Here is a 24,308-nt window from a genome sequence, read left to right as displayed (position 1 = left end):
ACACAATTCTTTTTTTAGGTTTTTTTGTTGGTTGGGCTTGGGTTTTTTGTTTGGTTGGTTTTTTGGCTTTGGGTTGGGTTTTTTTTTGTTTGGTCAGTTGGTTGGTTTGGTTTTTTGGGTGGTTTTCATTTTGGTGGTGTTTTTTTTTGTTTTGGTTTTTGGTTTTTTTTGGTGGGTATTTTGGTTTTGTTGTTGGGGTTTTTTTGTTTTTTTACTGCAGGAGAAATATCACATTCTGTTTACAGATCATTTTTGTGTATTTGGCCAGACTTGTCCCTTCTTGCTCTGAATAGGGTCAGGGCAGGAATTTTAGTCAACTTCTAGTGGTATTTGTTTTGTGAGCACTGGCTTTTAGATCATGGTTAACAGATATCCAAATGGACAGCTCTTCTCTGAGTTTTTTTTAATTGCTCATTTAAAGTCATCTTTAAATGTAGTATTTTTTTAAAGTTCCATTTGTTTGTTGTCTTAAATATTATAGATACTGAAAACTAAAATTACTATAACATACTTAATTCACTATTACATTCATGTAAGGACACTGGTATTTCATGGGTCTTGAAACAGATATCAAGTGTAGACCTAGAACCTGGACCTGGCAGCAGAATTTGCATTATCTGAAGCGTTATCTGATTGGAGATTCCACCTCCCTTGTGAACCTAACAGGAAAAAATAAAAGAGACATATGAGATGTTAATTTTGTTGCTTTGTGCCCTGGAAGGTGCTGAGCCTGTCGGGAAGAGCACCTGGCAGAGGTGCTAGCTGGGGCACGGGAAGCTGGTAAGGGGAAGAGCACTACTCCGGTAAGTGTTCTTGTCTTTATCCCAGTAGGGGGAAGATGGTCAGTAACTGACTGAGCAGATGGGGTGTTTTACAGGTGTTTGATTTGCCGTAACAATCAAGGACATAATTCCCAAATGAAGAAAGCTTCTTGGTGGGAGGGGTTTGCCAGGTGCAGAGAGAATGCCTCGCATTACCTTCTTCCATTTATCAGCAGCTCAGAGGTGAGAGGTAGGCAGGAGGTATTACCAACCATCCTTCCTGCAGGCTTGTCCTCATCTCAGTCTCTAATTTCCTTAGCAAATATGAACTCTTAAGACCAACAATTTATTTTGCTACTGTTGTTGACATTATGTTTACAATTCATTTGTCATTGAGGTGTACTTACAGATGCCTTAATGAAGCCTAAACATGACTGATTTGTACAGAATTGAGGTATTCTTGCCTAGGAAAAGCACCAAAAAGATAAAACTTTAAAAATCTGATTTCTGATGGTGAATCTTGTGTAATTGTGAAGCAAAACATTTTGGTGTTTTGCTGCTTCTGTGTCATTTTAGTCAGTTAAAGGGTTGTTTTCTTCACCTAAAATACTGCAGTCTTATTAATCTAAGTTTAGATCTCTCTTAAGCAGGACCCAAAAGTTTTCCAGCACATTGAAGATATTTCGCTTTGCAAATCACTTCAAAGAAGAAAATATATTTTAGCGATTTAATATGCTATGTGTCTAAGATAAGTTTTCAAAACCAACACAGTGAGTTCCCCTGTGTATTTTCACAGTGGTTCATGTAACGTTTCATCTCCTGCATTCCACATACTCAAGTTCTAGGCTTCTCTTTCTGTATATTACTTACATTTCATTGCTAGGATGGCATAGCAATTTTTTCTAATTAAAGAACTTCAAGTATTTTTATTCTCCCAGCCTTTCATCCTAACTGTTTTTCAAAACTGATATTATAACACAGCTTTCCTTTAATCTGTCTCCACACTAACTTTAATTATTTTGGTATAAAGGGATCCTATGAAATGCTAGCAGAGATGCTTCTACTTTTACTTTTTGTCACTAAAATCTGAAGCATGAGAATTTGATTCAAAGACCATATATTAATTTTCACAATTAAAAATCTTTTTTCTTAAAAGAAAGGATGTATGTTAGTCCTCCTTAGTAGTTGCACATATGATTAAAGCCAGACTTGTTTTAAAACTATATTAATCAGCTTTATAAAACTCCATTTCTCATTCATTGCAATACCATTCATTGCACACCGTTTCCCCTGCTGCTGGCCAAACTGAATTTAAAGGGACAGCTCACTCCAGTGAGTACTTGTGCACGTGTCTGTAGGATCTAGCTCTAGATAAATTTTCATTTTAGTGACAAAATGCTTTCCATTTCTTTGCAGGGTTAATGTTGTGTCTGTCGTGCTACTTATATAAGAAAAGATTAAAAGAAATGTTTCTGCTTTACTCAGGGCAATACTACTTGTTTTCAGCTAATATGCTCTTAGCAAGATGAAGCATGTAATTGTACAGATTACTCTGTTAAAATTTTCAAAACATTTTGGCAGTTTATATGGAGTGACATCGCTCTACACTGAGTGTAATTCGGAGAAAAGAAACCAGGTTTCTCCCTGGGAGGTATTTAAGAGGTAATATATGTTTAAGTGTCTCCGCCTCTGAATCCACCCACTTCTTGATAGCTGCAGCAGTCTTGTTGACTCACAGAAGCCGTGTTCATGCAAGAGCCAGCGATGAGCAGTATTTTTCAGAGATTTTAAGAGCACACCTCCTGCTATGTATTTCTCATTCTAGCTTGCTGAGGCTGAAGCTGTATGGAAGAAAGTTTTACGTTTCAAAGATATTGCAAAAGATAGTTCCTCCTCTCATCCTGGAAAATCCTGACAGACCAGTTGGATACCTTTCAGGCCTTAACCAAGAACTTTTATCTTCTCAACCCACTGTCTTTTTTACTGTAGAGAGACCTGAGACACCCTTAAGGACTGAGAATCTGACTAATTTAAACAGATGGCTAATCCCAGTGCTGTCTGCAATGGACATCTACATCATCATCATCAGAAACAGAATAACCTCTTAAAAAGTGGAATATTTAAGAAAAATGGAATCACTAAAGGAATGAAGGTAAGGTTTAATTGTTTACCCTAATTGCCTCAATATTGAAAACAAGTAGGTAGTTGCAACGTTACTTATTAAGCTAGATTTATAACCGTCTTAGTGTCCATTGAACAACTTGTATGGATTAGGCTTCTGTTTAAGTTTTGTAATCATGGGACCTAACACAGCTTTTGTCTCTCCTAAACTGCAAGAGAGAGTTGGGAATGCTCATGCAAATGCTGTTGGTCCTGTGGACTGACAGCCTCTAGTTCATATCAAACACATGTAGTAGCTTCCTTCTAAAGCTTAACCAGTGGTGGAGTTGACTTTGCAATGTATTAATCACTAGTGGAGGGCTGTTTTTTCAACTTCAAGTGTGTGTGGAGTAATTTTTAAAGTGCAATTTGTCGCTGTACAAGTATAACAATAAAAATATGTAGGCAGGGGAAGCTGTCTTTTCTTGATGTTTACATTTCTGCAGGGTTGGTTTAGCTGATCCCTGCACTTTACTGATGCCTGCTCTCCAACCTTGTACTGCTTAAAATCCAAGTCAGTTTACTTTCTATTTTCTCAAGCTGTTCTCTTTGAAGCAGCACTTCTCACATACCTGAGTATTTTGTAGAACTGTTGGCATGTTAACATCCTAAAGGATGAATGACAAATCTAACAGTATACTTTTACCAAAAGAGCCCAAGTCTTAAAGGTTGTCTGTCTGCGATACCTGCTTTGACTGGGAGCTTACTGTCTGTCTTGCAGTGTCCTAATTCTGGATCTTGATGTAATCATTAGGAGAAAGTCTTGTAGTGACTGGCTTTACAGCACGGTGTGGTGGTGAGAGGGGGATGGAGGAGGTTGCTTGTGGAGCCTGAGCATTCACCTGACTATCCCTGTTGGAAGCTTTAGACAAGGACTGTGGTGAGGGCTCCGCTGTTTTACAAATAAACTGCTATCTTTTATCTTTCTCTAAATGGGGCGCTAACACACCTTAGCACTCTAATGAAGGCACGCCCAGTGTCATGCTTAATGGTTGTCTGGCTTTAGGTGTCTCCCCTGGTACGAGTGTTTCCCAATCGCTGGTTTGTGTTGGATGAGGAAAGCAAAAAGTCTTGCGCAATGACTGAAAAAGGCCTTTCTTGGATTCGCTTCCAGAAACCTAATTCAGTATCCTTTTATACATATCACATACACCTCCTCATCATTTTATACATTAGCTATTTGTCACAACAGTGTTCTAAATCTTTGCTTTCCATTTGTGACAGATTTCAAGGGCTAAGCTTTGCCATTCAGTTATTGTCAACTGAAATGAGTGATTTTGAAATCCCAGGCGGGCATTACTAGGATTTCCTCCTTAATAAAAAAGAGAAGTAAAGTAAACAGCTAGAGAAGTAATGAATAATATTACTGAGGATGAGCAAAAAAAAAAAAAAAAAAAAAAAAAAAATTGGCCTGAAAGGGGTGGCAAAGAAATGAGGGAAATATTAGTAGGTGAACCTTCAAGATTAGTGAAGTCTTACGAGCGCCACATGGTTGGAGGAGAAGGTGTGTTACCCTGCTGTGCGACACCTGACAGTAGCACTGAGCCACTTGTAAATACCATCCATGGCTGAGGGAAGTGGTGAGGAAGTGAAGACTTAGAAAGTTCAGGAGGCTTATCAAAGACAGATTTGGTAAGTCCAGGTCGAGCACTGTGCTCTGAATTACACACCATTTCCCCTTTCTTTCTGCTCCAAACACAGATTGGGAAAGAAGGAAACAATAGCAGACAAGAGAGACAAGAGTCCTGAATGAACCAGGAATCTCATTCCTGGCAGGAATCTCCCCATTCCTGTCTGGTCTGTTTCCCCGCCCCAGCTGCCTCACCCTGTTCAGTGCTTGATGCTATTTTACAGGAACAGATACTGTTCCTTCCTCCCTGCATTGTTTACGAGCCTCGCTGCTGGAGGTGTGTGGCTCCACACAGCCCTCCGCGCGTTTGTATTTGCAACCCCTTGCTGGGGTGTGCTTCCCACTTTACAAGCTGGGATCTGAGAAGCAGGGAATATGGCAGCTGGGTGCACACAGAAGCCTGTACAAGAGCCAGACCCAGGTTTCTCTTAACTCCAGTCATTCTCCCTTCTTCTTCTTTTGCTCTTTAGCCACCTTGCCCCTATTTCCCGCAATACTCTGACACATGTTTATGTACTTTACTGCCCATGCAGTAAATTAATTGACCATTAAACACTTTATATAGCAGAAATATAGTGCTAGTATATTCAGGGGATGTGACTGCTGATGCTGGTTCTAGAACTTAAGACTGATGATAGTTCCAAAATTCTTGGGCTCAGTTACGGCCGTGCTACTCTGCAAGGAGCAGAAGAGGGAGAGATGCTGTGGTTTGAGAGAGGCAGCTAATGCAGAGACTGCAGTGAGAGAATGGCACAGTGAAGGCTTCTAAGCCTATAGCAATAGTTTTGCACAATTGGCTGGCTGGAACATCAGGCTTTGCAGAAATCAGCTCTATATACACTTTTTTTCCAAGGGAGCCCACAGGAAGCACTGGCTTCAGGAAATGCTGGCTTTGGAAACATTGCTTTTGAAAGCACTTGCTCAAGAACAATGTGTTTTGCATCTTAATGATGTAAGAACATTTTTTGTGTCTGTGCGTGCTTGACAGAAATAGAGAAGCAATTCTGATACCACAAACCACCCCCCCCATCTACCCTGGGTTTCTGAAGAAAGGATTTTGTTTAATGGGTTGGGAAAGGTAATGAGGGATGATCAAATGTGGGGGAGCAGGGAGGCTCTCTTTGCTTCCAGCAATCTATGGCATACGAAGGACAGAGAGGAGGTAGCCGAGTGATAAAGAAGCAGTGAAGCATCCTTCCAGAAGAGAAGCTGTTGCTTTTGGGGAAGTGCTAGACTGCTTTGGGGTGGGATGGCTTGTTCAGATAGCTTCTGTGATTATTTTAAGTCTGATTCACTCAATTCTGGCTGATAGCACAGACTCTCCATGTACTAGTGGACATCAGGCTTAACCACGTCCCCACAGCCATGCTGCCTCCAGGTAGTCTTGGGAAGTTGGGCCACAGTAAGTCCTAAACTTCGGGATGTGGGTTGCAGACCATGCCTTCTACTTTGTTAGTGTTTACCAGAGGCAGATGCTTTGTGTTCTTCCAGAATCCATAGTCTGGACTTGCCTTTACTCAAAGCACAGTTCAGTAGCTAACCTATTTATTTAGCTAACTGTATTGGCCAGGAGAAGGTATTTTCCTAGTGATGGTTTCATTGCTGTTTCATTGCTGTTACTTGGGTACCAACAATAGGGGACATTGGATTTTTAAAACAATAAATGTGTTTGTCTAGTGGAAACATTTTTCCTATAAAACACATGCAACAGTTCCATTTCTTCGATAGATTATTTCCTTGGATGCCTTAACCTCCAAGACATTATAAAGCTATTTTGCAAACTCATTATTTTGATGTTCTGCACTGAGAATGGCAGTGGCTTGGAAGAAACGTGTAGTCAGCAAGACTATAACCTTTTCCAGGACTTTGAAGCTCCTGTCTGAAAGCAAAAAAGAGCCTGGGATGAGACCAAACCCAGCAGCATCTGCCCCACTCTGATGGCCTGAAAATGTGATAGCCTCCAACATTTGGAGGCTCTAAAATTCAGAAACTGTTTATGTTTAACCTCTGTCCTGTGATATCTGAACCTCCTCCCAGCTGTTCTACTTAGCTATTTGGTTAAATATTCCAGCATCCAATCTGAGTCCCTTCCATGCTCTTGCCTCTTCCAGTTTTCCTCCTCCCCTTTCTGCTCTACAAATCATTTACTCCCTAATAAGGATCTTAAAGAAAGCATTGATTGTTTAGAAGGAGAGGAATGGAACATGCCATGCAACTGTTCTCCATAGGAGTAACTTTCTTGCATGTTGTAAAGGCCGCCTGTAATTTCTTTGCTCTGTTTGCAGCATCAGTTGTGCCATAATGGTCTACCAACATAATAGCTTTTTTCTGAAATATCTTCATATTTTGATACTGGTTTGGGTAAAAACAAACTGAAAGGGAACTTACAGCAGCTCAGGATTTTGGATGGTTTCCATTGTGCATGTGTTCATGGAAAGTGCAATTCCCATTTGCCCTCTGGGTTTCGTAGCTATAGTGACGTCAGGAAAAAAATTGAAATTTGGTTTTCAGTAAAATTCTCTGCCAATTACTGTACCTGTTGCTTCAGCTGCACCATAGATATGACCTTCTCATCCTCAGTTCCTGCCTTCTTTTCTCCTTGGTTTCAAGCCTGAGAAAAGTGTTGCTTTGCACCTGCACTCTCAGCTAATAATCACAGGTCTTGGATCCACGCCCTTGTTTCTGTCATCTGTCCTGCTATGTGATGAGCTCAATGCATTGGAAGCAGGAAACACTGGGGACATCTTTCTGCAGCCGAGGTGTCACCACTGTGTGGGCACATGTAGCAGTCTCTGACTCTTGTAGCAATGCTGTGAGTGTGTTGCATGAGACTTTGCATGCAAGGCTGCAATTTTTCACATAGCTCAATATGTAAGGTTGGTTTGGAGTCATTACCTTCTTAACGCCTGGAAATCTCTAAATTCAGGTAATTAAATTTTGGAAGGTAAAGCCATGACAGAAATAACAGAGAGAAATTTACCTTGGCTTGAAAGATTCAGCTTGTCAGGTCTTTAAGGTCAGCCTCCTCTTAGCACAGTAACAGCTCATCCTTCTACTCATGAAAGCAAGTAAATGTATTGGGAGGCTGGCTTAGCTACACACATAACCCATGACTGAGCTCCAGTGCAAAAATAAGCACTATACAAGAGATAGAAACAGGAGTGGCCTTTGAAAGAGGAATTTTGAAACATTCTGGGGGCATGTAGGGATGGCGTTAGGAAAGCCAAAGATCTCCTGGAGTCAACATTTGCAGGGAATACCAAGGGAAGCAAGAACAGCTTTTACTGCTACATTAGTAGTAGATAATAAACAAGGAAAACATGTCCCATCAACAACTGGGGTGGATGACTTAGTGACCTATACCTTACCACAGATGCAGGTAAGGTGTACTCTGTGCTTTCTTTGCCTCACTTTTCACCATCAGTCTTCCAAGCCTCTGTGTTGTCAAACTACCAGCAGTGAAAGAAGGTTCAGTCATGGATCTCTTGAGAAATCACAACCCATACAAGGGTGTGGGATCAGGAAGGAAGCACTCACATGTGCTAGCTGATATCACAGTGATATCACACACTATCAGCTTTTGAAAGCTCCCACGTGTCAAAGATCCCTGATAAGACAAATATTTCACCTGTCTTCAAAAGACAGATCATTTCTAGCAAAGGTTGCTTCTGGGAGCATAGGGAGAAAGGTGATTTGGAATAACAAGCATAGATGCACGAGAGGTAAATAATGTTTGACTATCTTCCATGCATTTGTGTATGAGAGGTGAGTAATGGATGTCACCACCTTGACGTTGGCCACACCACCCTCATGTGCTGCTTGGGACATTACGGTCTCAATGGGCAGACTACTATAAGGGCTAATAAATGACGGGATCATTGGACTCAAAGGGTGGTGGTGAGTGGTTCATACTTTGCCTGCAGGCTGGAGAGGTTTCATATATGTAGATGGGGAGTGGGAATCAAGATAATGGGTAACAGCAATGGGACATATGGAGCCTTTCAGGGCTGAGCTGGGCAAAACCCTGAGCACCCTGCTGGGAATTTGGTTTTGAGCTGCCTTTAAATATGAAGATGAAACAGAAGACCATCCAGTCAACGTGAGTCTGTGACCTTTCAGTGCAAGGAGGCAGCATTTCTGTGGTGAGTCAGCAGCAGTGATCCAAAAATGGATTAAACTGATGCAGAACCCCAGTCATGCTTCTGTGAGTAGCTATTTGGCAAGCAGCTTATTCATGCTCAATAGAGGTAATTAGTAATAGAAAGCCATGGCATGACTAGTCCCATTGCCCGCCTATTTACATCCCTTCAGCATGAGAATTAATTGCCTGTGCAAGCTGTAAGTGGTGGTCTGCCTTACAGAAACAAGAAAGGTAAAATGTGTCTTCTACCTGCAATGTCAGCGAGCAATGTGGCTGGATGTGTTCCATTGCAGAAGCAAGTTCATCAATAATAACTAGCAGAATGATAAGATTATGGCTGCGTAGGGCCTGTTTGGGTCTCTGTGTGAGCTGGCATGTACAGGACCCAGGGATGACCACAGAACACTGAATGAAATGAAAAGAGTTATTTTATTTTCATTACCTTGTCAAAATAGGGATCCCCAAAGCAGCACCTGGGCAGAGCCACAGAGCTCAGTTCTTGCTTGGTCCATGCTAGAGGATCTCTGAACCTGCTGTTTTCACCTGTGTTTCAGGGGTTCTCACAGGTGTAGATTACCTCCCTGCTTCAATCTTTCCCACAGCAGGGAAGGAATCTCAAGCGTGTTTGATAGAGTGCCTATAAGTCTATCTCAGCCTGTATTATTGAAACACAGACCCTGGACCTAGCCAACATACAAAGCTAAGCAACAATTGGTATGATACATGTGTTTTTCTACACCTCAGCTGCAATCACTTCAGCATGTTTATAATTCTCCTCAACAATCTTCTGTTATGTTCCCATAGTTTCTATAAAATCTGACTTTTCACCAGAAAATTGTTTAGCATCATGCTGCCTCTCTCACAGCTTGCTCTTTGCGTGTGTGCAGTGGTGTTTCAAATCCTGGTTTATAGGGTACAAGACAACCATAAAGATCCTAATTTATCATGATATGCAGGTCTGTTTCTTCTGCCAACATAGACATATGAATTCTCTTGTGGATTATTGGTTTTTTACTTTCTTTTTAAAGAAATTAACTTTTGTTGTGGGTAGGACTTGTGGCATTAACCAGCAAAGCAGGAAATTAAATTTGCCTACAATGACCAGTGGCACAGCCAGAGAATTCCTGCCATTCCTGGCAGCTAATTTTTTCCACAGAAAATACTTTAAGAAAGCAACCCAGCCAGGAATTTTGTGAGGGTTGCTCTCTATTGTCTGAGAGTTGTCATTGTGGCATGGATATTGAATTGGGAAGAAAAACGTCATTTAAGGAGAAGAGCAGGCAGCAGGACCGGCAGTGTTGTGTGCCAGCCAGAGGAGGAACTGGAGTGTTTTGCAGTTAAAGATACATGAATTCAGACAGATGACTAGAACATTCTGCGAGATACCTTTAGCACAAAACTGTGAGATGAAGAGCTGAATTTCCAGGGTAAATGCCATCTGTGTACACCCATGTCTTCAGAACAAAGTAACATTTAACCTGTTCTGGCCAGGTGTCTTTCTCCCACCTAAAGTATTTTGAATTTCTAGAACACCCAGTGTAGATGTAACACAGCAATGCCTTATCTGTTCTACTGATCATCTCAGGGGTTTTTGGAAGTCATTCAGCTGTATCCTTGCCTTCATTCATTTGATCAAGCACAGGCATGTGCTCTGTCATTTCTTCCAAAAAATTTGGTCTTCTCCATCAGCCTACCAAGACGTGAGGATTTATTCACATAAAAAAGAAATATGGAAAGACAAATTCAAGATGCGGAGCTGAGGCTTGTAGCCATTTCAGCTGAGATAATGCTGCACTCTGCTTCCTCCAGGAATTTCCATTTGAGTTTCTGCTTCCCTGTTGCTGCTGCTGATTCATACGGCCTGAAGAGCTGCTATGCATCTCTCCCTGTGACTCACATGTAGCTATCTGAGACTTCACAGTCCAAAGCTGTCAGCCTTCATCTGGAATCACAGCAGCCAATTTGTATGTTCTTGAGCTTCGCGGGGCTGTTCTGCAGGAGAATCCCTCAATCTAGCTCTGAAATTCCATTTTCTGCCCATTTCTTGTGTTTCCACAAAACTCTGTTTTTCTTCGTAAAGGGACATTAGTTCCCCTGTCATCACCAGGTTGCACTTCCTGCAGGTAAAGGTAAGCTGCAGCCAAGTTCTTTTGCACACTGTTGTGGGGGAGATCGGTTAAGATCAGCCACACTGCTGCCTGGAGAGAGCAGGGCACAGATGTTTCCACCCAGTCCTAGCAGCCATGTGTTAGTGACTGTAGTGATTTACATGAGACCTTGGAGGTCGGGGAATATAACTTGAGAAATAAATTTAAGACCACCTGTGGCTGTCACATTGTACCTCATTGTCAGCTGTTCCCTGAAAGAATCCCAGCCCTGTGATCCAATCAAATATATCTCCTGCTGACCAACCTCAAAACTTCAGGTGCTGCACAGATCCCAACACCAAACTACAAAACAATTTAAAGTGAACAAGATTTTTTGAAGGCATTTCAGGGTTCAGGAAAGCATTTGAAAAATCATGTTTGCCCTTCTTTTTGAGATTGTATTCATGCAAGTTTCTGGGTTTGGGCTTTTGAACTTCCAGCAATCTCTTGACATCAGTCATGCTCACAGGGAACATTCTACTTTGTCTCTGGCACACAAATGTGTGTCTGCAAGTCTCCTGAAGTCATCTCTTCTTTATAAAAGGCTGTTTTAAAATTGCTCCTCTGTGCAATATTTTCCTTGCATCAGTGTTATATAAACAGGTTTTTTGTGCGCATATGTGGGTGGTAAGATTGTCTGGGAGGTTCTATCAGATATCAGGATATGTTAATCTTGAAGGGGGAAATCTTCTTGGCTTTTGATTGTTCTATTTTGATCAGAAAGGAAAAGAAAACCTGTTCATACTGTTTGGATGCAGTCTCCATCCCTTTTCCTCTCTTCTAATCACAATCACCTTCCCCTGTGGGCCTTATCCTTGGTTCCTTTCTGCTTGCTTTAGGTTACAAAAAAACTCTTTGTGAAATAAGCCTTTAAGTATTGGATTGGTGCATCTGTGGGTAAATAAATAGTAAGGGGTGTTACAAAGCAGATTTTCATTTCTCTCTATGTACAGCCCAGTTTTATCGCAGGTTAGCAAATAAGAAATTACTTTATCAAATGATCTGGGAAGAATGCCTCCTGGGCAAAACTTGTCTGTTATTACTTTTTGGCTCTCAATACATGTTTTAACAGTGTCTTTTCAAGTTAAACTCAGAACCTTTGCTTCTTAAATCTATTTCTTACTCATAACCAAGAAGGAAGTACAGATTCCAAATCAAAAATGTACGTTTGCCAAAAACAACACCTTTTGAAGAAAAAAGCTAGTATTTTTATTTCTCATGCTGTGATAAGTATGCTGTTGATATATGCCAAGTCTAATAGCTTTTTCTTAAAATCTGTTTTCAGGGGATAGAAAATGTATCAATTCCATAATTTGTGTCTATTTTCAGATGCATATTAATGGCACTGGTAGGTTGATGTGCGTAGTGTGAAATGTTGGATATTCTGTGAGCACTAGCAAGACTTGGCAAAATAATTACGAGGTTGTGTCCTGAGACAGGAGACTTGTGCTTTGTAAACTGAGGAGCAGCTTTAATAAAATCTGGCTTCACCTTGGGTTGAACCTTTTGTCCAAGAAGTGGTGTAATTTATTACCTCCCTGAAGAGGAATTAATTGACCTCCTTGCATCTCTTGCTCACCAGTGAAAGGTAAAGAAATAAAATTGTGCACACGATGACTGTCTTGAGCCAAAGATATTCAGGATCAAGAAGGGCTTCAGGAAGCATGTTTTTTCTCCATGTGTCTACTGTAAGGATGAGGAGCTGAGCAGGCTGGCCCCTCGGTCCTCTAGCAGAGGATATATTGTTAGCAGCAGCAGTTTTCAGCGTGAAGTAATGTCTGCAAGACCATTCCACATCCCTCTGTGTACAATGTCTTCCCAAGCACACAAGTTCACCTGTCCCTTCCCAACAGGCTGTTCTCTGCCCTTCATTAGCGTCTTGCCTCTTGCCAAATTTCTATTGAGATGAGAGAAAACTCTTCTCTTTACTGTCTTTCTCTATAAGTGAAGCCCTGTCATCACCTCTTTGATTAGGTAAAGAAGTCACTGTGGGTTTTGCATTAGAAATCCATCTCTGGAGGTTATGCAAGAATGAAAGTCAACAGACACTCTGCTAGCAATAAACAAGACAGCACTACCAAGCATGACAGAACAAAAATGGAGCTCTGTCAGCTTCCATCTCATCCCCAACCCAAAGTATCCATTCATTTATGCCTTTGAAAATCTTGTATTAACTTCCTTATGGTTTCACCACAGCATAATTAAATCAAGCAAGTCAGAAGGTAAAAATTAGCTTTACCTATCAATAGGTAGAAAACATTTTAAAATTTGCAGAAGTAAGGTATCATTAGCAGGTAATTTTATATCTGTGATTCAGTGTAACTGAAGACCTTTATAATACTTGCATGTGGGCTAAGAATCACATGGGTATATTTAAGTAAATTGAAGCATGATTTCAATTTTTTTTTTTTGGTATCATCAGAGACTTGGGCTTTTTTGACTGTTTCAATGTGTAGCTGCTGAGAAACAGTGTTGTAAGCTTGTGCTATTGTTACAAAGATGTTAACATCTACAGGAAACAAAATTTCAATCAATGGCAAGTTATGCAGATTCTTAAAACATTGGGTAGGCCTATTTGTTTTTATTCCCCACCGAACACTTTATAGGTGTCCAAAATGTATGTGATTGGGGAACAGGAGTGTTACATGAGGGGAAAAAACCTACCTACGTAGTCTGAGCTTTCAGCATGGTAGCATTATAAAATCTTGGCTGGTATCCTAAAGAAACAAAACTTACTTAGCGATACTATGCTATCTGTCTGTCAACTCCTTAACAGCTTGTGAACTCGTGAACCATTTTTGTATTATCCACTCCTTCCTTTAAGTAGGCTTTTGGGCACAGGAGAAAGGCCCAGCACCTTCCCTGCTGAAATAAGAGATGCTGCAGTGCGAACTGATTCCTCCAGTGACCTGGACAGTCTGCAGCAGAAAGGAGATTTGACCTATGTTCCAAATAAGAAAGAAGTTTCTGTCAGTGTGTTCCTTTATTTGACACCAAAGTCAGCAAACACAAGACACATATAAAAAAACCCCAGGATTTATTATTCCCAGAGCTCGCACGGCTCTGTTTACTTCTGCTCCAACTCATTTCTCCATGGTGTGTATCTTACCATTGCATTTCTCTGGAATTTGTTTAGTCCATAAACTTTCTGACATAAAGACATTTTATTTTGGTCTCTACTTGTAAAATACTTGGTACACATATGATCAGTGTCCATTAAGGGTACCTTTATTCACAGGGATTTTTATCAAAGTCGCCCAGTTTTTCAAATATCATTGATTTGTCATCAGTATTGTGTAAAGCAGTTGCCCTGCCTCTTGTTCTAGTTGATGCTACTAAGTCAGGATGGAGAAGTGTGCCTTGGTGGCATCTCTCATGGGACATTTCTGTTCTCCCAGTCTATCTACGGATGAAACTTGAGTTCATGTTAAATGTTAATGTTCTCCCGTAATTCAGTTCCTAACTCAGACATCAGTTCTTCATCCTTAGAGCAGTCTTATCCAAAGGGGAGCAGTTCCAAACTCATCATTGTCGTCTGCCTGGTGTTCTTCCTGTTCACAAGGGCCATGTTATTTCAGTTCACCTCCTGCTGATCAAATACCTTGCCTGCTCAGCAACAGCATTCTAGTTGGAGCTGTATTTCAGGACATCAGCTTAAAGACAGAAATGCAAACCTCTCACTCTGTGACAGGTAATTTGTGTAAGCTCAGGCCAGAGGTTGATGCACAGGCATTTTAGAGGGCTTTGAATACTTCTTCCTTGAGATTAATATGAACATGATGAGAATATTTTATTTTTCAGAGCTACACACAGAATTACTTGAATAGTGTGGAAGGATTTTTAACAGCTTTTAACCAGATATCCAAGAAGGGTCATGCCTCTAAACTATAACTGGAAATAACTGGCAGAGGATGGTTTGAGGGTTCTTTAGTTTTCTTTTTTTATAGAGTGATTTTTTGCTGGAGAAGCTAATCAAAACATCCCTGCACTCTGTCACTTCTCAATAAGCAGCCACCATGGTTGACTAACAATAATTTTTTTGCAGACTCCACTGTTTGCTGCTAATTCCTGTATTTCTTTTTTCCAGCCCTGTACATCTTCCTGGTTTATGGCTGCATTTCAAGGCTGCATTTAGTCACTGTTGCACAGTGTGTGGCATTCTTGGCTGTGCTACATCCCCACTTAGATGTGTGGCCAAAAATAAAAGAGACCTTTTCCACAGGATTCATGCAGGGTTTGCAATGCAGTATTTCAGCAGAGGTAACAGAGATGGGCATCAATCATCTGTAACAAATCATATTTGCCAACTATACTTCCTTGGAATAGGAAACAGCTTTATCTATGAGATAATGGTGATAAAAGGATTTGCCAAGTCTGATGATAAATCTTCTGACACAATTTCTTGAAACTTATGATAGAGGCAAATTAACTAGTGTTACTTTCTGTGCTATTGGAAAAAGGAATATTTTTCTTAACTTGAAGCAGATGCTGGAGTCTTGTTTCTTTATTAGCCTCATTCAGGCATGGGTAAAACGAGCAGACACACCTGTGCTTTATCTATTCACGTTTTCTGACAGATCATTGCAAAACTGAATAGGAGCTTGTGTCTTTCAGTCCATGTTGTTCAACATGTAAGATTTAGCAGAGCTCATAAACAAGTGTTTAAACAGTTGAGTAGGTAAGAACTTTAGCAGTGCATTGAAACATTCTGAGTTTTGAAAAGAGAATTCACTTGGGTGGAGGAGATGGAAGGAACAAGAAAATGTATACACATGCAAGGCTTTGAAAGGGAAGGATGTCTCGAAAGCTGCCAGAAACAGGTCTTTATGTACGGATACTGGTCACTTTTGCATTATGAAAATTAATTCTCAAGCTATGGTGGATATCTAATTAACCTAATACTGGTTAGTTTCATATTAAGGGTGATCACCAGCTGGATACAAAGCTGCTTATGTTGTAAGCCAAGCAGGTTACAGCTATAAACAAACACTTTGTTTAGGTCCCACTTTCACATCTGAGAAAAACATACTTGGAAACGTGACATTCATGTCTGCAACAGTTTGTAATTATTCAGGTGTCAGTATCAGGGACAAGGAATCACAGTTGAACTGTTGTAACTCCTTCTCACTTGCAAGGCCAGGTCGGTGAAATCTGTGTTAGTGAAGGGACAAAGAGCTCTCTCCCAGGTGACGGCTGGCCAGGCGGGGTGGAAATGAGCGAGTGTGATAAAGCAGTGGTTGGACTGGAGAGTCTGGCTCGCTTGGTTGTCCCGAGCTGCTTTCAGCAGCGTTCAGCAGTGTGGTGGTGCTCGGGTGGAGTGAGGTGGAGCTGCCCCAGGGAGCGAAATGCGCTGTGAGAACTGGGTCAGGGCGTGCCGGGTGCGCTGGTGGTGCCGGCGTAGCCCGAGGCTACGGAGGGAAAGCCAAGAGGAGGTGAAAGGTGGATGGGTTGAGTCTGTAGCAGGTGATCCCAGCCAGGATGACGGCAAGGAACCAAAGGGAAGGGATGGTACAAGGAGGGGAAGATGGAGATCTGTAAGCAGCTGCAGTCTTAAAGGGAGTTGATTTTCTTTTTTTTTTTTTTTTTTTTTTTCATAAATAGCAAAGAAATAGGACTGGAAAGTGGATTGCTGCAGAATAATTTCACAGGTAACGTGTGTTGACTAGAGTGTAGTACTCAGAAATGAAATACTTTAGTGCTGACTGAATGTTTAGTTAAAACAGAAGCAGCAGAGGCTGCTACCACCAGCTCTATTCCATACTCCCATTAGGAAAATTCTAGCACAAGCTCTTTTGTAACTGCTTACAACACCTTTCTTCTGTTTTTCTGAGTCTGTAAGAGTGCTTTAATCCATTTTGTCATATGTCCCTCAAGGATATACTTAATTTTTTTTAAATTTTCTTGCTAGCTCCAAAATTGTAGTGTTTCTGGGGAAATGTGGTGTCCTCTGCAGCATGTCTCGTAAAATAGCAAAAGCACATTTGAGGGCTGTGTGGGACTGAGATGGATCTTAGGAAATGAGGACGGAATTCTAGGGGTTTGTGTAGGAATGCAAGACTTCCACATTATTCTTTTGAGATTTATAACACAGGAAAAAGTTGTTAGCACTTAACTCTAGTTCACTACAGAGACAAAAGGGCATATATGGAATTTCAAAATAATTCCACTAGGCTTTGCAAACTAAGTGGTCAGATTTTTGGAATGGCTCCCACAGAAAATAAAAATATTTCAAAATTCTGTGGTCTATGATCTTTTCTCCTGACAGTGCAGGAATGCCTGCGTCAAATATTTTCCATTCCTGGCATGGATTTATTCCCCCAGAGGTTATGTTCTGTTTTAATGTAAATAATCTATACAGTGTGATGCACCTGAGTGAAGATACTTTAAAGATTTTACATTCCATTCCAGTCAAGACCTATGTGATAATCTGAACCTTAAGCATAATTGTCTTTCCTTTCTGTGTCTTCCTGTATACCTTCACTGCACTGTCTGTTGCATTTTCAGTTCTCTTGGTGTAGGAGCCAATCTTCCTCCTTGGCTGATAGAATCCCAATTTGGACACTCCTCTACTTGTCCGGGCTTTTTAAATGAAATTCTAATCTATTCTGTTAATTAACAAATGGCAGGATACTGGATTTTACCCTGTGCTTTGGCTTACAGTGATTCTGTGAGAATAAAGCAGAAATGCATTGGTCAAGGCAGACCTTTAAGTAAACTACTCATACAGAATCTATGTTTTAGAATATTTGACATGAAAGGATATAATCTCTCTGCATGCTTTTCTCTGGCTCTTCCAAATTTGGCATAACGTTTTGCTGGTACCTTTCAGGGTCTCTCAGGCAAGCCAGTGCTTTTTACTGGACATTTCTGTATCATTTTCACACAGCAGCTCCAGTGGACATGGCTGTACTGAGCACTTGACTTAGTCTGAACTGCCTTTATCCAAAAGGAGAAGCCTTTCATTCATTTCTCTCTTGACTTAAAGCTAGAGATCATGGTGCACTTCAGGGATTGGGCTCTATAACAGGACAGGGACATGAACTGTCATCTCCTCCTGGGTGGATGCAGGCAAGGCTCACACCTGCCCACCCCTCTGACTGAGCTGACTGGATTCCAGAGCCGCTGCCTCTCACAGAGGGAAGGTACTGCCAGGGTGTCCTGTGTTCATAAAACAGCATCAGGCAGCAGTTCACAAACCTGCCAGCTCCTGTCCAGGCTGGGAGCCAGGAGCCCCTGTGTGTCACTGAGGCAAGACCATGCCTCCAGGCACTGCAGACAGCACCTGCCACACGAACTGACTGACTGACTGTCAAACAAGGAGTGCAGCTGGGCAGCACAGGGCCCTGTGTGTGATCTCCTGCAGCCTGGATGGAAGCCCTGCTGCTTAAAGGGGGAAAGTAAAAGGCATTGTTGGGACTATCCAGACCTCCCATACTCAAGCAATTATTTAAACAGGTAATTCAAGCTAATTACATCGTTTAGCCTTTACAGCTGACAGTTCTGTTTTTCTGATAGCAAGATTGATCTTTTTTCCAAGTTTCTCTAGGGCCCTGGGGTGGTGCCAACAGCTGTGCTTCCGAGTACTGAGTTGTGCCTTCCTCGCAGCTCACAGTGCCTTAGCTGCATTCCCCATTGAGTGACCCCAGATTGTTCCTCATGAGTCCGTGCTGGGGGGCAGCTCCACCTGAGTTTTGTTCACGGGCTTCTACTTTATTTCTCCTAAGCAGAATGCAGACGAAAAATTATGGTGTAGGAACTGCAGGTAGTATTTTAGTGTACTTATTGTCTTCCAGCAGCTTTAAGAGATTAGATCTGATCCATGAAAATAAAGAAAAAAGATGGGTGGAAAAAGAGACAACAATACTATCTACTATGAATTTGGTCCTCAGAGGGGGATATTCTTGAATTATGATGATTGTTCTGCATGTCCTTCTTGCCATTCTTGATTTTGTATCAACTGATATTTTTCACACAGGCTGATGTTATTCCATTAGTCCATAAGGGAGCTGTCAGGATGGGCACATAAAATTTCTTAATTATGATTAATTTCATACTGAGTATGAGGGGAGTGCACAGCTTTCCCTGTGGACTGGGAAAGAATGTAAAATAAGGAGTTATCAGAATATACTAATATTGTTTCAGAATTCACTGTAAAGCATTATGTCTGAAACATCTAAATACTTACCTACAGGAGTGTCTCCTTAGATCTTGTTAGGAGCTTCTGTCATGGGACCTCAAGTAGTTTGTTGGGGTTTTTTTCCCTATTGTAGCTGAATTTCATTCATTCTGTATTAACTGATTTCTACCATGGGACATGCTAGTGAGATCATTCTGCACATGTGGACATTTTTCACAAATAAATTATATTTTTCTCTGCTAGATGGTAGGCTGTAAGTATGTAGTTCATCCTCTCAGGGGAGTTCCTGGATGAACTAAAGTTGTCAGAACAAGTTTGAGGCCCTCTCTCCACTGCAGTTGAGAGAGACACTGGCACCTTTTGTTGTTGCTCATTATTTGCCTCATTGCAGAAATACATTTGTAGCAGCCATTATAGAAGGGTACAACATTTGTCTTATGCTCAAGTTCGTATTTTTTGGGGGGTTCTTTTTGCAAATGAGGAGGAGTAGAGGTGAAACATGAGGTCTTCTGAAAAACGTTTATTTATCTTCTGCATGAAGGTTTACTGTTATTTGCTTATCATGTATAAGTTTAAACAGTAACTTCTTTTTTTCAGAAGTAGGAGACTACTAGTATTTTAAAATCTTTACATTTTAATGGGCTTTAAAACTATGTTTTTTACGTGAGCTTTCCTTTTGGATTGCGTTGACAAGAAGTCAGATTGGTATCTAGGCATCTTCTGTTGCTCTAGAAACATATCAGGTAGCTCAGGAGAGTGTGTTCTTGATCAGAGCTTCAGCACATCCTTCTAGATGACCCTGCCTAGCCTTTGCTTTGCTAACTACTGTCACTTTGTACTTCCCAAATTTAGGAGCACGGGCACAGACGTCTGTACCAAAGTGTTATCCTAAGGAAAAGTCAAAGAAACCTTATTGTATCTTTCAGAGGGTTGATATACTAGAATGGTGATATGTAAAGATGTTAATGAGGTAAAGATAACAGGGGGGTTTTGTTTGTCCACAAAAGAGGGGAAAAAAATGTCTATATGGACTTTTTGTTGCACAGATTTGTGAAATGTGCTGAACAGTTTTAGGTTTCCCAAACATCAACAGCTGCCTAGAGCCAGAGTAATATTAATTTTATTTTAATTTTAAGCAGAAAGTCTGTATACCTATTTCCTTCTTCCAGCACCTGTGATTCAGAGGTTCTCTCTATCTGCTTACATTTTACCCTCTGAAGATATGTTTCAGCTGTTTTTGCAGTTCTCAATCATTTCTGTTCCACATTTCATGTCATAGTGAGGTGAATATCAGGTAAGCAGAAAAATAGGACATGAGGCTTAAAAGTATTTTGAGATGTCATCTAGTCAGTTTCTGCAAGTCAGTTTTATCCAGGGCTGGTTTTCTGCTGGAATATCTTGAAGGCTGTTCTGCAGCCTCTCAGCTCATAAGATGTGCCACTCTGTTTTGGGGTTTCATTAAGACTGACAGCACTGCTTTCTGCTGTCCCCTGCTAGACAATGTTAGCTTTGACTTTACATGAAATATCCCTACCGGTGGTTTATGTCCATCTTAAACACCTCCATTGCTCTAGATTCACATTTAACTGATTTTATCAGTACAAAGCTCCTTCTAATGTCTGGTTTAGATCACTTTGGCTGTGATTTAAGCACATTGATGCTTAATAGAGCACAGAGTACTCTCTTTCTTTTGCAGTTATCTTTTATATGTTTGAAGACTCTTAGGCTGCCAGTCATTAGAGTTTTCTCTTCTCTTTAAACTAGACAATTCTAATTCATTCATTCTTTCCTCATAACTTACTTGACAAGACTTTATGCTTCTTTCCCAGTTCCCTCCATCTGGTTCACATCTTCTTTCTCAAAAAGCAGTGTCTGAAGCTGGATGGACACTTCAGCTGAGACCTGCATTAGTACTGCTTAGTAGCTCTAGAATGGTTTGTCCTTTTGCCCTTAACATGAGTTTCTTAAGAGATAGCTGTTTTTTCTCTAACTCCTTCTACTTTTAACATTGCTTCCTAGAGCAATACCTGCTACTTCTGAATACAGTCATGCTCTTCTGAAATCTGTGATTTTGCTGTTCCATTTCCTACTTTTCCTAAGTCCCTTGATTTCTACCATTTTATCAGTATAAATGAAAACTTTGAGTTAATACACCTTAATGTGTCCTGAAATTACTTCCAAAGTGCAGCAATGTTTTAAGTATTGTCTTCCAATTTGCCCCATGGCAAAATGGGGGGAAATAATAATAGAGGTAAGGGAAAGACTTGTGAAATGCCTGTAAGCATTTTTTTCCATAAGCAGTGATTTCATGTTGTTACATATCCAGCATCTTCTGCCACCCCAGAACATCCCAGCTTGCCTACCACATCCTTGCTTTCCAGGTGGGCAAGAGGCAGAATGTGCTGAACCTTGTTCAGACCTAACTAGAGGCTGGTTCATGGGTTATTACAGTTGTGCTTGTGTAATTCACTCCAAGAATGGCTAAAGAGCCAAGTTTTTGCTGCCTGTCCTTCAGTTCAGGGATTTGGATCCCTTTGCCTTATCAAGGTTACATTTTCCTGAAGCTTTTAGAAAATTTGATATCATGAAGGCCTCATCAGATCTGATGGAAATGCTCTGTGAGTTCAAAAGCTTTAGTAGAGGAGTACTTGCAGAGAGAGAAGTAACATGAGGGAGTAGGCCATTGCTTTCTTAAAAAAAAGTTAAGATTGTTCAAACCCAAAGGCTAATTCAATTGAATTTTTACTTTTTGCAGTGCATTTGAGGTGTCGTCCTTTGCTGAAACAACAAAACACTTCAGTCATCTCTTTCCCTCAGTTTTCTTGCGCCTGATTTTTGTCTCTTGAATTTCTCGTGTGCTTCTTTTTCCTAACCCATGTCTTTCCAGCCAAGAGCCACAGGCTCTAGGTAGACATTGACCCGCTGGTGAAAATCAGTACAAGGTGGGTTGAGGACTTCCCTTTTTGTCTGTGTCTAGACTGCTATAAAATCTGAGGAGAGCATTTATTTAAAGATGTTTCTGCAAACCTGGGTAGTTACAGAAGGTTCAGATGAGAGAAAGCTAGCACTTCTCATGCTCAGTGTTATGACTTAGATAATTACTGGAACAACTTATAAAGAGCATTTCAATGTAGAATGCACTCTTTTTTTAAAAAGCACTAATTTATTTCTAGATTCTTTTTTATTGATCTTTGAGCAATTGAAGTAAAATGAAATTTTTTGAGCTTTGATTGAATTAGTCAATTTAATAATAGTTAATTAACATAATAACAATTAAATAGCCATTAAGAAGTCATATAGGCCAAGATCATCTTTTCCAGTTGTACAAGGAAAAAATTGAAATTGGTGGGAAGAGGAGAGAGCCTCTTGCAGAGCTGCTGTTCCTGGAGGCATCCAGCTGTAAGTTTCTCGTAGGTATAGGTGTGGGCACTACTTAACCATGACAGATTGAAAATGCCTTTTCCTGGTAGTTTTCAAACAAAAAAAAGCAGCTAAAGAAGGATGTTACTGCTCCTGTAGATTTTTAGGTGAAAAAAAGAAAAAGTAATTGGTTGTCGCTGGTTAAACGAAGTAGCTTCGCTGCATTAGGGCACAAGCTGGTGAATGTGGGTTACTCCAGACTGGGGTTCTCTGAAGACACTTTGATGATAGGTGGGTTGCAGCCCTCGTCATGTTGTGAAATTAAATGGTGCAGTGATTTGATCACAGGTACCAGCTGTGATGCTGGCTTTGGTATAGGGCAACTGACTTTAATTAGCCGTGGTCACTGCTGCCAAGTTGCCTAACGATTGGCTAAATGCATTTTTGTCTTCTTGCTTAAAACAGCTTCTATTGTGTTTGAAGGTGTCAAGCTATTCATTTTCTTGACACGTTGATAGGATGGGTATCTCCTTCACCTTCCTCGAAATCTTCTGTCCTACAAACCTATATGCTATGCCTTACCTGAACTTATCCTGATGTTTTTTCACCCTAGGGCTCTCTTTTGATGCTGAATTCTTATCCTAGCTTGGAGGTGGACCTTGTCTACCCAGACGATCATCTTCCTACTGAGTTTTTAATCCCCCTATCTGTCAAGCTAGCAGCCCAAATTTGATTGCCTCTTTCTCATCTGTTCATGAGAAATTCTGCTTTCCCCATTGGGGTTTTTTGTTGTGGAATTTCTTCTCTCTCTCTTTCCTCTCCATCTGTGGTATGCCAAGATAGTTATATTTAAGTATTGTTTTAAAGTAGTTAATTACCTTGGAGGAGGTAGCATAAATCCAGCTAAACTGATTGCATTAACAAAATTGGCAACGACTTTCATCAGGTTTTTGAAATATAACAAGTTACTCCTTGCAATAATAGGAATGTCTTGGAAGGCACACAGTTTCAACTTAACTTGTGCATAACTCTCAGAATCATCAAAATAATGTGCAAATTATCCTAACGTTATGCAACTTCCAGGTAGGAAGTGTGAATACGTTTGTGCTCCTTTAACAAGGGATGTATTGTGACTTCCAGAAGTCTTTCTCCAAACTGCTGCTGTAATCTCAGGAACCAAGGATGGCCTGAGACCACCTCTAAAGGTTTAACACCTTAAGATTTAAGCTTGCAATGTATTTGGCATGATCCAGCATCCATGGCCACATCCATTCTGATAGGGAATGTGTGTGTCATTATTAAACTCATTATTAAAACAATGCAAAATCCTGGCCCTGTTTGAAGCTGTTTGTGCCATATAATGGGGAAGGGTCTGGGATCCAATGAGGATTCATTATGTTAGTTAGTGCAGAAGATGAAGCATTTTCTCCACAAGGGAATTTTGCATGGAGAGGAATTTGATGGCTAATTAAAACATTTTCTGGTTCAAAGTCACTGTGTAGGAAATATGTGGGAGTTGGTGGATTGCTTCATGTGGATATTTACTCAGAATCCACACTGGGCAAAATCAGTAGCAATCTGTTTAGCGCATCTTGAGAACTTTGCATTCAGCTACAGTCTTCATCCCAACGAACAATTTCGTATCAAAAATGTATGTGAGATACATAAGATTAATTTCTAAATGCTGGATCACTTCTGGAAGTAGTTTCCCATATTAGTAGATCATCACCAGTGATGTGCAGAAATTGGCAGCCTTTGAAGTGATACCACTTCATCATCATGTTGTTTGTTTGTTTATTTTTAAAGCCAAAGCCATAGGATTTGGATGATCAGGAGATACTGTGATGTGGCCAAGCAGTGTGAATCCTGTAATTTACCTTAAGCTTTGGAAATCATACCAAATTCTTGCTGCAACTTGACTCCACAAACTATGTCGGGATTGCTGTAACCCAGGTGTTTCATCCACTTCTCT

General features: G+C 40.6%; 1 protein-coding gene across 5 annotated transcripts in view; it reads left to right on the top strand.

The window, feature by feature from the left end:
- Nucleotides 1–24,308, top strand: part of SPTLC3 (serine palmitoyltransferase long chain base subunit 3) — an 86,770-nt gene that overhangs the window by 5,088 nt on the left and 57,374 nt on the right. Inside the window, exons 4-5 of one of the 5 annotated variants that reach the window (XM_042049323.1) lie at nucleotides 722–803; nucleotides 2,751–2,913. In XM_042049323.1, the coding sequence (XP_041905257.1) occupies nucleotides 2,800–2,913 (114 nt within the window). In that variant the 5' untranslated portion in view covers nucleotides 722–803; nucleotides 2,751–2,799. The other 4 variants (XM_042049324.1, XM_042049328.1, XM_042049325.1 and 1 more) reach the window with 4 other exon arrangements.

The sequence above is a fragment of the Corvus kubaryi genome, unplaced genomic scaffold (assembly GCF_017639235.1).
Source record: "Corvus kubaryi isolate FWS band 111438036 unplaced genomic scaffold, C.kubaryi_AGA036_p1.0 70, whole genome shotgun sequence".
NCBI lineage: Eukaryota > Metazoa > Chordata > Aves > Passeriformes > Corvidae > Corvus > Corvus kubaryi.
Note: the sequence above shows the minus strand (reverse complement) of the source record. Positions and strands in the feature narration are given on the sequence as shown.